The 14,406-nt window shown below is 37.6% G+C and overlaps 1 protein-coding gene across 2 annotated transcripts in view; it reads left to right on the top strand.

Annotated features, from left to right (window-relative positions):
• CDH13 (cadherin 13) overlaps nucleotides 1-14,406 on the top strand; it is a 447,425-nt gene that overhangs the window by 73,338 nt on the left and 359,681 nt on the right. For both annotated transcript variants that reach the window (XM_064722933.1, XM_064722932.1), the window contains exon 2: nucleotides 13,895-14,006. In XM_064722933.1, coding sequence (XP_064579003.1) covers nucleotides 13,895-14,006 — 112 coding nt within the window. The remainder of the gene's footprint in view (nucleotides 1-13,894; nucleotides 14,007-14,406) is intronic.

The raw sequence follows: 14,406 nt of genomic DNA, 5'->3' as shown, positions 1-14,406 counted from the left end.
TGGGATGGGATTCTGGCTCTGTCACACATGAGACTTTCCTTAGGGGTTAGGATGGATTTTGCCCTTGCTGCTTGATGGAATTCTCCATCCTCTAAGCTGGCTAGAGCAAGCTATGAAAAAAGAGCAATTATTTCTTCTTCCATGCCTGCTTTTAACAGTTCTTGGTAAGCATGGAAACAATATGAACTATGTTAGTGAAACAAATTGGATGCCAAGAAACACTGGAGCCCTTACATAGGATAGAAAAGCACAGTCTGAGAAGCGTGTGAGCTGGTGCGGGCTGAATGCAGAACCACAGAACACTTTCAGAGCAAACAGGACAATTTTTCCATGTCCTCGCCCTCATTTCTCCTTCAGGTCATCTCTGTTGTGGTTCTTCCCCCTTGGGCTAATTGATTTTCACTGAGTTTTTTGCCTAGTTTTTTATCAGTTGATTAGAAAAAACCAGAGCCTACCTGCAAGTGCCTTCTTATCTCACTACATGAGAATAAATTATAGCAGCAAACTCTTGCTTTTCAGGAACTCCAGTGGATACCTATTACCCCATCCATTGTGTCTACTTTTCTGGATCTGACTCTTTTTTTAAAATGGAGAGTAAAAAATGAGTGGTTTCCCAGACATCTGATCAAAAAATTTCCCATTCTCCATCTGCTCCATATAATGTTTGCTCCTTTTGCTACTTGGTATTTATTTCTGTGGCCAATGGATGCAATAAGGGATTGTAATTTAACTGTTGGCAGAGGTTAAGATGATCTTCTCATTTGCACTTTGGCTTTGCTTTTCAAAATTTCCTTTGTCTCTTACAATGCAGATCTCTACTTTGAATTAGAATTGTAAAATTATCTCCTGTGTGGATTTGAAAGCCACTGTCACAGCATAAACATCTTTCAAGGGCTTTATTCTTCAGTCTTGTGTATTAAACCTGATTTTTTTGTTAGTTGCTAATAAAGCCTTTGCTGTTGTTAAGGCACTAATGAGTGCAAAAGGGAAAAGACAACATTGTAGGATGTGTGAACTTAGAGAATGGGTTTTAATTGATGGGTTGCAGTTCACCATTTAGAAAATGTGAGCCTTCTGGAAGCCACGGGTGGTGTGCTTTGTTCTCTTGTTGCTTCTTCAGTAATAAACAACTTTCTACCAGTGCTGGAAATCACAGAACTGAAAGCTTGTTATAATTTTCCATGGTGCTGAAAAGGACACAACACTTGTATGTTTGCCCTAAATATATAGCTATAAATACACCTACTTAGCCTAATTAAAATAGAAAATAATTTGGAGTTTCAGCTTTTTAATTCTTACATTTTGTAGATATTTCTTCCTTCTGCCCTCTACAGAAAGTGTCTCTTTATTTAAGTTTTATTAGTTTACTGAGGCAAATCACAGAGCCTCCCTGCTTTGTGTGTTAATTGCATTATTTTCATTTACAGATGGGGGAACATGGGGAGGTTAAATGGTTTTCCTGTGGTGTGGCCTGAGTTTGTCTCTTGGCATGGATTAGAACTGAGGAAGGGAAATCCTGGTCACAGTGACTGGGAGCATTGGGAATAACCAACAGGTCCAGGAGTGGAACCTGGAGCCTGCTTATGCCTTCTGCACTGAAATGGCACTACAAATGAGTGAAATATAGGTGAAAACATTTATACATTAAAATGAGGCTCCAAATGACCCAATTTGCTCTGCCTTCTGGTTTGATTTTGGCTCCGTTCCTAATCTAGTTTCTCACAAGGGAAACTCCTACAGCGAATAGCTTCTTCTTAATAATAGAATATTACTTTACTGATTAATATTTGTTGGACACTTAGTCTAATTACGGTTTCTCACAGCTACTTTAATTACTATAATATGAGGTTTAGCTTAAGCAAAATATTCCAGATGAGTTTAGTGATGCTTCGCAACTTAATTCTGTACATGGGAGTGTGGCAGCTGACAATTGGGAGAGAGGAGAACACTCTCCTTCCTGAGCCAGGACACGTGTTTTTAAATGATAAGATGTGTCAGTATTTTTGCTCCTGAATCAAAAGATGTAATGCTGAGGATTTACAGAATCTGGGAACTCTGAAACCTCAGCCTGGGGAATAGCTGCAGTGAACATGATTAACTGGATAAAGGGGAGCTCTGTGTAGTGCAATTGAGGATGTCAGTGTTTACTCACTAATTGAAATTGGAGAGGCTGAATTAAAAGCTTGTGATTAGTAAGGCATGCCAATACCTTTGAGGGCTGGCTCCTATCTTTTCAAACGTGCAGAGGAACATGGGATTGTTTTTCTTGGTGAGAAATTGTCCTATTCCTTCTGTGTCATTTGTGTTGAAAAGCAAAAGGTGAAATATAGAGATAAGACCCTGGAGGAAGTTAGTCAATAAGTTTTTATTTCCAGGATATCCCATTTTAAAGTGGAGGTGTAGTCCACATGGATATTTGTTGAATATCTTGGTGGGAAGTACAAAGTTCTTGGACTGGATTTTTGTAGAAATGTGAGCACTTTGGCACAGCATTGATGGAGAGCAGGCATGAAAAAAGTGGAGGATTCACTAAAAAATGTGGCCTGGAACCTGCAGTTCTCAGCTCTCTGTTTGTACATGTCCAGCACCATTTGCAAACCTCACATCTCCATTTCCTCTCCTTTTGTAAAAAAAAAATGCTTAAAATCAAAGTGTATTCTTTACTATTCATAACAATAATTTATCAATTAAAACCCAAAACCCAAAACAGATTTTTGTGCATCAGTCCTGTTAAATGGGGAATGATGTCCTTGAAGTCTAATCTGAATTTTGACATACTTAGCACTGAAAGGGCTTGAACTTCTGTATATTCACAATAGAGGACTTGAAAACTTGATTGATAAAATGTCTGATAAGACAAATGTTGAGGGAATAAATCCTTCTCATTTTTTCAGGGACTCAGACTTCATTAAAACTTTGTTCTCCTCCTCTGAAATTGTTCATATCAGTTTAGGGAAGTAGGAATATATGTAGCTGCTGAAATGTTCCTACTTCATAGGATGTAGGAAGGTACAGGAATTTGATTATGGAAAAAGGGGCTCTTACAATATTTAAAAAAGAAAAAATTAGGTTTCTGGTTTTGCATAATGCTGATTTATTTTGAAGTGTAATGCTTTATGCTTTCACCCTTGGAAACTGATTCTTATTTAGAAGATGAAAGATTGTGCAAAATATAATATTCTTGTATCATTTAAACTGCCTGATAATGTGCTATAGCCTCCTAGAATTCAGGCCTAAACATTAGGCATTGATTTAAAAAAGGCATTTAAATAATTTAAAATTGTTCAATGCTGAGCATGATCAGCACCCCAATCATTTTCAAATAAAAGTACCTATAAAAATTGAAGCAGATGAATAATTTTAAATTGCTTTATACTGTGCAAGCACAGAACCCCAATCACTTTCAGGCTGAAGCACATACAAGAAAAAATGATTGAAGTGCTCCAGTAAATTTAAATTGCTATATACAAGGAAAAGGGCTTGAAATTATTGGATACTCAAATTTTTTCTTTAAATTTCCCTATTTTTAGGTACAACCCAAAGAGTTTAACTTTGTCAAGATGAACCAAACAATCTGATTTTATGAACTTGCAAAATATCGCATTAGCCTCTGTTCCATGTAGTGATGATGGGACATTCCACAACTGAATGTCACATATCCTGCTGTAGGAATTCTCAGTACTATTGTTATTAAAGCAGGATCCAGGGCAGAAATTTACATTTTTCCCAACTTCTCATGTGTTTAATTCTTATTGTTTGTATCTGCTGCCTGTTGGATATCACGTGGAGCAGCTGATATTTCTGGTAAATACAGATAATTATAAAACAATTAAAAGTACTGAAAGTGCCATCCACAAGGTTTAGTGGGGAGGCTGCAGTGGCTTCCTGACCACTGGACTTGATTTAAACAATGGCTTCCAAAAGCAAATGATAGTTTATTGTGGAGGTTCCTTGGTGGAATTTGTGGGATACAAAATCTGTTCTTGTGCCCCAAGACTGGCAGCTGTTCCTCCACCTGAGGAAAACGTTGTTCTCATGGGTAAAGATCATTTTCTATGATTATTGTTTCTACAATAAACAAAAAAAACCCTAAAAAGCAACCCCTTGACATTTTTAGCAATTAACATCCAACATTTCCCAGAAACACCATTCCTTGATAGCTAAAAAAAAGTTCTTCTGTAAAGAAATAAGAAATAAGTATTTAACAGGGTGTTACTGAGGCTTTCTGCAATACTCCTGAGATCTCATTCTCAGCGTGTCAGGGTTTTCTTTGACTACCTAATACACGTGAGGTCAGTAGTTGTATCTTTTGCATAAAAGATTTCATCCAGCTTTTAAATTGCAAGCAATTATAAGAGAGAGGGTTATAGACCAGGGTCTTGGTTTCACATTATTTATGTTCTAATTAACTTACCAGACTGAAATTTCACCCCCCCCTTGCTTTGGCTACTAAGTGTTGATCTTTAATAGTTATCTGTTCCTAGCATTAATGGGTTTTATTTCTTTGGAAAGGTCATTCCTGATGTAATGTCACTGTTAACACGAGGGAGCCTGTAAGTTTTAGACATTTTGCTTGATTGTGATGAGCTCAAAAATACTGAAGTACTTGCTGTCTTTCCCCTGGGGGTTGTTTTCACTCAGAAGAGTTAGTACAAGTTGTTTTTAATTTTTTGACTGTGTTCTTGCAATTCATTAAAAGCACTTTTCAATAAGCAACTGACATAGCCAAAAATACATTGTGGGTTTTTTTTTAAATCCTTTTATATTTATTTCAAGATGACTCCATGAGCTTGAGAATTACTCCCTGTTGTAGGTAAATACATAAGGTCTGGGCTTATAAAATGAGAAGTGATGCAAGAACTTTGGTCAAAATGAATTAAATCCATGTATGGTTACTGCTGTACTACTACTACTGTACAGTTACTGCTCTTCAGGAAAAGAAAGTAAAATCACTTAAAAACCAGCACTGAAGAAGACTTAGCTAAGCTCACATGATTTTTGTGCAAATGAGAAACAGATGAGAAGATCGAGAATGTCTTGACCCACTAAAAAAGATTAAGGTGATTTACAGCCCTGTCCTTACTAAGAGTTCACCTCTGAGCTTGGTTTTTAAATACAAACCCATAGGAAGCCAATCTATTTATTCTAATACTATCATACTATTATTGCTCTGTATTATTTGCTGTAAAGAAAAGGCAACCATATGATATGCAGATACCTTCATGAAAAAGTTTTCTATAGCTTGTCTTATAGAATAGATGGTCCTCTTCCTGTTGATGTCAAAATCTTGTCAAAACTGGCAGAGATGTTTGTGTTGGGCTCCTTGTAGAAATTTCTCAGTTTTTATTAAGAGTCTTTGGATGTTAGACTTGTTTTTTCTCCAATAACCTTGCTAGAATCAAGGGATTTTACTTGAAAGTATTAATTTTTAAAAAATCTTTCATTTGTGAGTGTTCAGGAGAAGGTCAGAAAATGTTCAGCAAATCTTTTTTTGAAGTTGAAAACCAGATATTTTCACTTGTCCTTATACTTTTATGAGTTCTGGGGGGTTGTTTCTGTTTTTGTAATGTTTGAAGGTGATAGAAGTGTGTTTGTGTTTAATCCTTAAATCCATGTTATACTTTCAAAGATTGTTTTCAGCAAGCTCATTTTCAGTTTTAGCTTAGCAGTGCAAAAGACAGATGTTCAGTGTTACACTGAGTTCAGTTTGTGCTGCAGTAATAATTGCTTTAGACTCTAACTTTGTGGAATATGAGGAAAATAATAGGTGGAAGGTTGGTTTTTCTTTTTGATAACTATCACACTGCTGGGAAATTAAACATGTATCATGTTCCTTAGAGTTTCCAGCCATCCTATCCAAAACCCACTATCTGCTCTAAGAAATATGATTTTAATTTTTTCTTTTACAGCTTTTGCCACATCAGTGTTTTCCTGTGTGGAATAATGACTTTGCCCCATGCAACTCCATGTGAAGGGTTTTAAATAAGTTTAAACAATTTTTAATTTATTTCCTTTTTAGAAAACCAGAGATCCATATTTTCATTCATCTAAATGCTTCATGAAGTCATTACTGCAGGAAAAGAGGATCAGCCTGTTTATTTCCTTAGGCAATAAATAACTAAAATGTTTGGTGTGAGCAGATCTTCACAAAGGTTATTGTTGTAAGGCAGTTCAGGTTTCAGCAATTCCACACCTTGCAGCACAACCAGCCCAGAACTCTGACTTTCAATGTTTCTTCTTTATGCCCCTTTCACTGGTACAGGAATGGCTCATTTGCATTACTCTGTACCCTGTAAAATGAATTTATTATGCAGCTTCTCTAAATAGGCTAACCAGCTGTAATCTCATTCCAGCGGCGTATGTGTTTCAACAAAACATGATTACTTCTTTCATAATGCCTAAAAATAAACAAAAAATAACCTTGGAGCCCAACCTGTCCTTTTGCTCGAGTCTAGTGTGTTAAATGGTGCTATTAATCATGATGGGTAGTTATTTTCTTGTTAAATACTTGAGTAATTTAAAATATTACTTATTTTGTGCACAAGTAACTGCTCTTGGTCTGTTATTAATCATCAAAATACTTAATGAAGTGGGATGAGAGGCATTCCCTGGATTACAAAATCTGAACAATGATCAGATACATCAGCATGGCCGAAAGTGGGAGTTGATTCTGCACTCTGATCTGCACTTGTGGGTACAGATAATTCTGAGCTGGGAGCTCTGTTGGATCCGTGGGCAGATCCTGAACTTCAGCTAGGAATCTGTATGGAGAGGGAAGGGGCTGGAAGATCTCTGCTGGCCATGGGCAGAGCTGGTCCCCACCTGGTCAGAAAGGGCATGGATTGAACAATGCATGAGGGTTTGCATCTGTGTTTATATTTCATAAAGATTAATCCTGGCTCTGTTTGCAGAAGCTGCTTAACATTGTTGAAGGTAAATGGTGGTCACTCCTCCACTGATGTCAAATTTCACAGCTCTTTGTGTGCTGGTTAATTTTAGAATGACTGTGAGCCACCAGCATGACAAGACTTCAAAAGGAATTTTAGGAAGCATTAGGCAACAAGTTTTGGGCTTAAGGAAATATCCAGACTGTGGAGAAGATTTATCTGGAATTCTTTACGTGTTTTGCACAGGTGGAGCTTAAGGAGGCACAAAGAAATGTTACTGAGATGGTCACAGGGATGTATCCAGATAGAAGGAGATGGAAGGAGTTTGGTTTGTCTAGCTCAATAAATGGAAGATTTAGAGGGGACAAAGGTTAATTTAGTTATGAGACAAGACTTGTGCAGGAATAAATGGCTATAAATTGACTGTGAACAAATTTACTCTGGAAGATATGAAATGACCATCAGAATAAGGGTCAGGAATTGTGAAATGTAGGAATTATTTCTGATTGGGATCAAGTGGTCTGGCCAGCAGATCACTGTGCCTGCTTGTGACACCAGAGTGGTTCCTGTGTGAGGCTTTCACAGAATCACAGGATTGTTGGGGTTGAAAGGGACTTCTGGAGATTATCCAGATCAGCCTTCCTGCCTAGAGGAGTTACCTGATTCAGGTGACACAGGAATGTGTCCAGATGGGTTTGGAACATCTCCAAGGCTTCCTTGGACTTCCCAAGTTTTTCCTGTGCTCTAAAGTCAAGGGAAATCTAAGCTAGCTCAAGTTCTGAAGTATGGAAAATATATTAGTAAGAATTAATTTAAAATCTTATTTTAGGGTGCAATTTCATGTCAGCTGCCCCAGACTGGGGTGCAGACTGTGGGGGTCTCACACCAGACCCTGTTTTTCTCAGCCACATCATCCTGTGGACATGAGATTCACAGAACTTTGTGGTGTCTGGGCTCAGGGAGCAGATGGGAATGGGAGAGCAGGAAAAGTCATTGGGGAGAGAGGATTGGCCCAACTCTGCCTTGAAATGAGGGCGCTGTCCAGGTGCTCCTGTACTTTGCAGGCTCTGCCCATATTATCCTTCTTCACCCTGCACAGTTTGGGCTCTGTGGTCACTTTGATCTCTGAACAGCCCCTGGGAGCAATAATAAATGAATAAATCATTTCTGAAGAAAATGATGGAGCCTCTTGCAGAGCTCCTCAACTTCAGAAGGCGAGTGGCTGTTTGATACTCCCTGTTCTGACACCACCACTGGCAAATCACTCCTTGAACAACTTAATGAGATTCCCAGTGCCAAGAGAGATGCACACCTTTTACTGAATATGCAATAAAATCCTCATAATAAACATAGGTACGTAAGGAAAGTGCCAATAAAAGGGAAGCTCCTGTGGTAGATAGTTTCACAAAAGAGTTTGTCACATTTTGTTTCCAGTTAATGGATGCCTACCGCAGTCACACAGCTTCAGCGACAGGAGAACTGAATTCATTTAAGCCAATAAAGTCATTCTAATTTGCATTTTCATAGCCCACTCTTCAGTACTCCAAGTGTGACTTTCCCTTTTAGGACAGAGCTGTGCAGTAAATGGATAGGTAGGCCCTTTAAGAGGATATTTATCATCCTTGAAGAATCTTAGTGCCAAATCTTAATAGCATTTCTTACAAAAATGACTGGAGCTCTCTATCAGATATAGAGGTAGAGCTGTAGAGATAGGGAACAGTCTTCTTTTTTTTAACTTCTTTCCTGATAGAAGAGCTTTTAAAGCCTGAAACAGTGAAAACTTCCTCCCAAAATGAAAATATTGCATTTAAAAATGCCCCAAATAATAATATTCTCGAAATCAAATTAATTTGAAAGAACTGCATTTAATTAATTTAGTCACATTCAGAGATAAATAATTCAACATACCTTTCTGTAAAGTTAAAATGCCTTTGTTAATTATGCCAATCAGAGGATAATTTATTCTTTTTTTTTTTTTTTTTTTGTTCTAGTTGATATTAAAAAACACAGAAGACACAGAGAACTTCATGTCCAGTCTGTGTGTGATTTGATGAAATAATTGCCTTAGGACCTGCTGACACTCTAATTGGAGTCTGTGTAATGCAGAATCAGAACCTTACTTAGAACTGCACTCTCTTTATTTTAAGTATCCCTCTGTTAATTTCATTTGAATAACTCCCTCATTTAAATCTGAGAGAAGAATTCAAATTTCATCATCTCCCCCTGACTGTGTGCTGTTTATCACTTGTTTCCTTCTCTCATGGCCTCCTCATTATCCATTTTCGTGGGTCTGGTGCTGCAGCACCTGAACATGGAAAAGGTTTTAAGATTCAAAAATCTCAATCTGCATGATAAAAATATTTTGTCATGAGCGATTTAATTCAGTGTTGGCAGTTCTCATTATTCTGATTACTTTTTTCTCTTCGTTCTCAGCTCTAAGGAATACCATGTTTCTTATGAAAATCTGAAGTTTTCATATGCAAAAAGCAAATTTCTGTTTCTCATGTTTCCACAGAAAAGCTCAGAAGCATAAATTTTCAATACCCACTTCCAAGTAAATGAGTCAAATAAAAAAGAAGCCCCCAAACCATAATTCAACACATAAAAAAACCCCCAACACTACCAGAAATGCCAAACAAAACAACCAGAACTAAAACTCATTTCTCAGGAAGTGAAAATTCACAATGTTTGAACTCTTGAAATTATTGCTCTTAGTAAAAATGAGCATGATTTGAATTTTAGCTCCTCCTTCTTGTGCTCTATGTTGATTTGTTTTTATTTCAGATTACTCTCCTGAAGTCAAAGGTAGAATGTGGCCCTATGGAATATTTTCCTCTGGAAAGAGATTTGTTTACCTTTACTGTGTGCAGGATTCCTGTCTGGGCAGATGGCTTTCACAGGTGTCTGCACCACTTACGTTTCTAATTAAGTAAAGCCTCACACAAGGATGAATTTCACACCATAAGAATTTGTGTGAAATGCAATTAATATTCTGCAGTTTGTGTTTGTGCGCTAGGTGATCTCCTCAAGGTAGGGCTAATGAAGATATGAGGGTGTACACAGCAAAAGGTGAGAAAATTCATTTGCAGAGCGAGCATGTGGCCAAACTGAAACTGTGCAAGTTGAAAAGAACATAAAGAACCTGAAATTCTTTAGAAAGACCTTTCTGAGATGACTTTCAGTCACCAGAAGAGGAGGTAGAAGGACCCTGTTATTCTGAGGTGCTGTGATACCCAAAGGTGCTCCAGCATCAGGGAGTTTATTCATTTCCTCTGCAGTACAGTATTAAATTGCTCTCTTTTTTTTTCTTTCCAACCATATTCTGTGTGAGCAGCTTCCAGTGCAAATGTGGAGGTCAGTAAAGGTCACCAGCATGTGCGTGCTGGTTTATTAACTAAAAAAAAAAAGGTGTTTCTTAGGCTTGATATCTCACCTGGAGTACAGTTCCAGCACAGTGGCCCAACTAGCACAGGAGTTATCTGAACTATGACATTTCCTTACACCAACTGGCAATAAATTCTGAAAGGAAAATTGTCATAATATTAAAACTGAGTCTGGGCTCTGTGCATTTCTGAAAAGCATGAGGTTATGAGGAACTTTGATTTTGCTTGTTGATGAACATAGAATCTGTAGGTCTGAGTAGTCACAACTCTGCTTTGCTTTTCAGACTTCTACCCTTTTAGAGATTTTCATGAGGAAATTATTTGCTGCATAAGTGTCATTTTTGTTCAAGAATTTTGTCTTTTTTTCTTGGGAGCAGGTGAAGGATCCTTTTGTACTAATTGCCCAGCACTTGACTAGCTGGGTGAACGATATTTGTTTATTCACAGTTCTACATATGACATTTAAATATTATTTACACTGTGTTTAGCTGAAGTCTTCATATAGGCAGCTAGATCCATAGAACTTTTTATTATATCCAAAAATATGAATCTACATGGTGTTTAAATTCAGAATATATTCTGCTTTGAACAAGCCTCTTTGCCTTACACATATATCTGCCTGACTTAATTTTTTAAGATATTTTTAAAGACTGCTGTCTCCAATGTGAAGAACCTTTACAGAAATTATTTTAATGAGCTAGACATTTAGTTCAACAGAAGTTTCTTCATAGAAAAATAAATTAAAAGAATAATTTTCTTTTTTAAATACAATTAATTAAAAACTGTCCATGTGATGACAGATTTAACATTTTGTCTGACATGTAGAGAAGAAGAAAGTGCCTGGAATTGCACAAGTGGAATAAAATGTTCCATTTCACAGCAAGGCCAAGCTTTAGTCTTGTAATTATTTCAAAGGGAGTAAAGGTCATTTTCTATTTGCTGCATCTCTATTATGTGAGCCTTCTGTACCAGGCTTACAGAAGTTAACTCATGACCCATTTAGATTGCCCAGATTTCAATGTCAACTTAGACTGTCACAAATCTGATAAAGCTGACATATTCCCATCTCTAAGTACTGCTATAGATGATGTCCAAAGAGGCTTTTTATTTATAGCTCCGTAAGACAAGAGTTCCAGCTTTAAGGTTTGAGTTGCTGGGAGATCAGAACATGATTTGCCTCTCACTTGCTGTGTTAATCCTTTAGGAGAAGAGCTGTTTGTAGATAAATTTCAGGATATATGGCTTGGACTGTTTTTCTGGTGGGGACTCATTATATAACTTTGCTTGCATCTTGAGATGGGAAGAGGTTTTCTCCTGCTGTGATTGCATTTTAATGCATATTCATCCAGGAACACTGAGTCAGAAAGACAGGTACTTTAAACCTGCACCTGTGCACACAGAAAATGAGTGCAGAAGATGCATGTGTGCCTTTCTTCCTGTGCATATGCCCATTGAAATGCATATAAGGCAGGATTTTTAACAATCAGTAATCAAGCTTTATGCACAATTTTCAGGGCAGGCTCTGAATACCCCAGCGCACATTTGCAGATATCTCCTGCTGGAAGACTTGAAGGGGACACATCCAATTCTCAACCAAAATCTCCAATAAAACCAAAATATCAATGTCATTAAGAGAATGAGGGATTGGGAGCTGTGGTTTTAAACCTTTTTAAGAAAGGCAGGAATAGTGTGATGATACTGAAATTATTAGAGTCAAGAGTGTTGCACTTTTCTTGGTGTGTTACTTTAAAACTTTCTCTTCTTTCTTGGTTAATCCTTCCAAGGGACCATTGTGGAGCAGGACAGGATGGAAGGCAAAGATGTCCATCTGTTGTGTTTGCCTTCCACCAGATTAATTAACATGAAATATTCTGGCTGCTCCTTGCACTCTGCTGGCACTTCTGGCCAAGCTTTTATAGCAATGGCCTGACATGAAACAAATGATCCAGCAGTTGGTTCCGTAAGAACAACTAATGCAGACCAGGTGCCTTTGGACTTTGTAAATGGGATCACACTGGACTTTAAATGAGTGGGAAATGCAAGAAGGGAGAGAGCAGATCGTGTATCACTGTGATTTAGCAAATGGATTGTGAGTGGTGGGGAGCAGGGAAATGTGCAGCTGTTAAATTATTGCAGGACATCTCTTTAGGATCAGGATCAGCAGGCGGGGATGATAAAGGAGTGGAGGTGGGACTGAGAGAAGCTGCTGGGGCTTTGGGAGAAGTGAGAGTGCTGTTGTCACCTGAGCTGGTGAAGGAGAAAAGAACCCTCAGTGTTCGCTGGTGTGGTATTAGGGAGAAATTGTCTTCACTTTAACCCTGAAGAACTTTATTTCCAAAACTGTAATTTTGTGTTGAGGATGTCTTCAGTAAATAGACCCATTGTGCAGAGCCACTTGAATTTAGGAGTAAATGCCTTTCAGAAACCCCTGTGTTTGTTTTATTCTTGGTTGGCACACGTGCCCTCTCTCACTGATTGAGCTGGGGCTGCCTGACAAGCAGCAGATTGCCCATAACAATTTTGAGATCAGAGTGGTCAGTGCACCACCTGAAAGTCAGGCTTTGTAAAACACCTTTAGATGTTCTAAAGCAGAAAGTACTTCTGAAAATGCACTTACACACATATGGGTTGGAAAATATGATTTGGCTTTTCCTGCTCTTAACCTTGCCTCCTTTTGCCTCTCTCTTTAGCCTTTTAAACTTTTTAGTAATTTCTTTTTGCTTGCTGCTTCTTTCTTGACCATTCTTACTTCCATGCTCTCATTTAAGAGCTGCCAAGAAAAATAGCCCTTCAGGTTTTTTCTCTATTCAGAGATAAAATGCTTCAGAGTCTGAGATTAGAATTGTACCTATTCCCAAGCAATTTTATTTTGCTTGTAAGCTTCCTCCCTTGATGTTCCTGTGGTGACACAGAGCTTGGGTGACCATGTTCTGACAGTGACACAGACTGTATTCAGCTGGAGCCTTCAGATCCACCTCCTCTATGATGCACACTTTTCTTTTTCAGTCCTCCCTTGGTGTAAACAAGCTTTTGATTGTAGGGAAAATGGGCAAACTGTGGCTTGGAGAGAAAGAAAAGAAATAGTTTATACTTGCTAGCATAGAATTTATTCTAGAAATGAAACTTCTGTACGTGAGACTTTACCCATGAATACAGAATTTCTTCTGCAACTTGGTGATCAACTTTGAGACAGATTTGCAGCTCTTAATTTATCACTTTTTCAAATTCATTTGCTTATGCTTAATGTCAGCATATATTTAGGTCCAGCTGTATTCAACTAGGCCTAAATAAATGTGATTTTTAGGAGCAATATTACATCCTATGTTTTTATGGACCAGTAACAATCTTTATTGATATTCTGAACTGAAATTCACCTTGAAAGCTACTATTTTGTAATTTCAATGCCTGCCCATATATATATAAAAGCAAAAACCTTACATAAAACTTTTTTAGCAAGATTTGAAGGGGAAGTGTGATGTGATGGATATTTTGTTTTATGAGTATGGACCCCCATGTTTTGTTTTATGAGCACTGAGCCTAAACCCGCTATGGTTCCCAGAAGCCAACATGATGGATGAAGGAGTGGATGTTAAAAGTCTATTTCTGTTTTTTTTTTCCCCTCAGGTTCTGCTGCTTGCATGTGCAGAAGATTTAGAATGTGTCCCTGGATTCCAGCAGAAGGTTTTTTATATAGAAAAGCCATTTAAATTCAGAGAGGACCAGCTGATTCTGAACCGTATGTTGTTTTCTTATATTACTATTGTTCAAAAATCAGAATTGTTTATGGATTCATTTCATTCCTGCCATTTATCAGAAAGTTTTTTTTGTTTTGTACCTAAGATTTTGGATATTGTCATGATTCAGTCTGAGTTTCCCTATATTAATCCTATGTCTCTACAGGCTTGACTTTGTTTCATATATTAGAAATGGCAAAACACAATATATAATCATTTAGGGCTGTGTGAATATTGTGGAAACCTAGAATCAGCCATTTCTTAAAAATTAAATTTACTCTGAATTTCTTTTATAGTCTTACCTATGAGCCTGAAATCAGGACTTGCACATCAAGATCTCTATTGAATTATCTCTGCAACTGAGATTTAGAAGTTAATATTTTGAAAGCACTCATAGCTGAT

The sequence above is a fragment of the Zonotrichia leucophrys genome, chromosome 11 (assembly GCF_028769735.1).
Source record: "Zonotrichia leucophrys gambelii isolate GWCS_2022_RI chromosome 11, RI_Zleu_2.0, whole genome shotgun sequence".
Classification (NCBI taxonomy): Eukaryota; Metazoa; Chordata; class Aves; order Passeriformes; family Passerellidae; genus Zonotrichia; species Zonotrichia leucophrys.
Note: the sequence above shows the minus strand (reverse complement) of the source record. Positions and strands in the feature narration are given on the sequence as shown.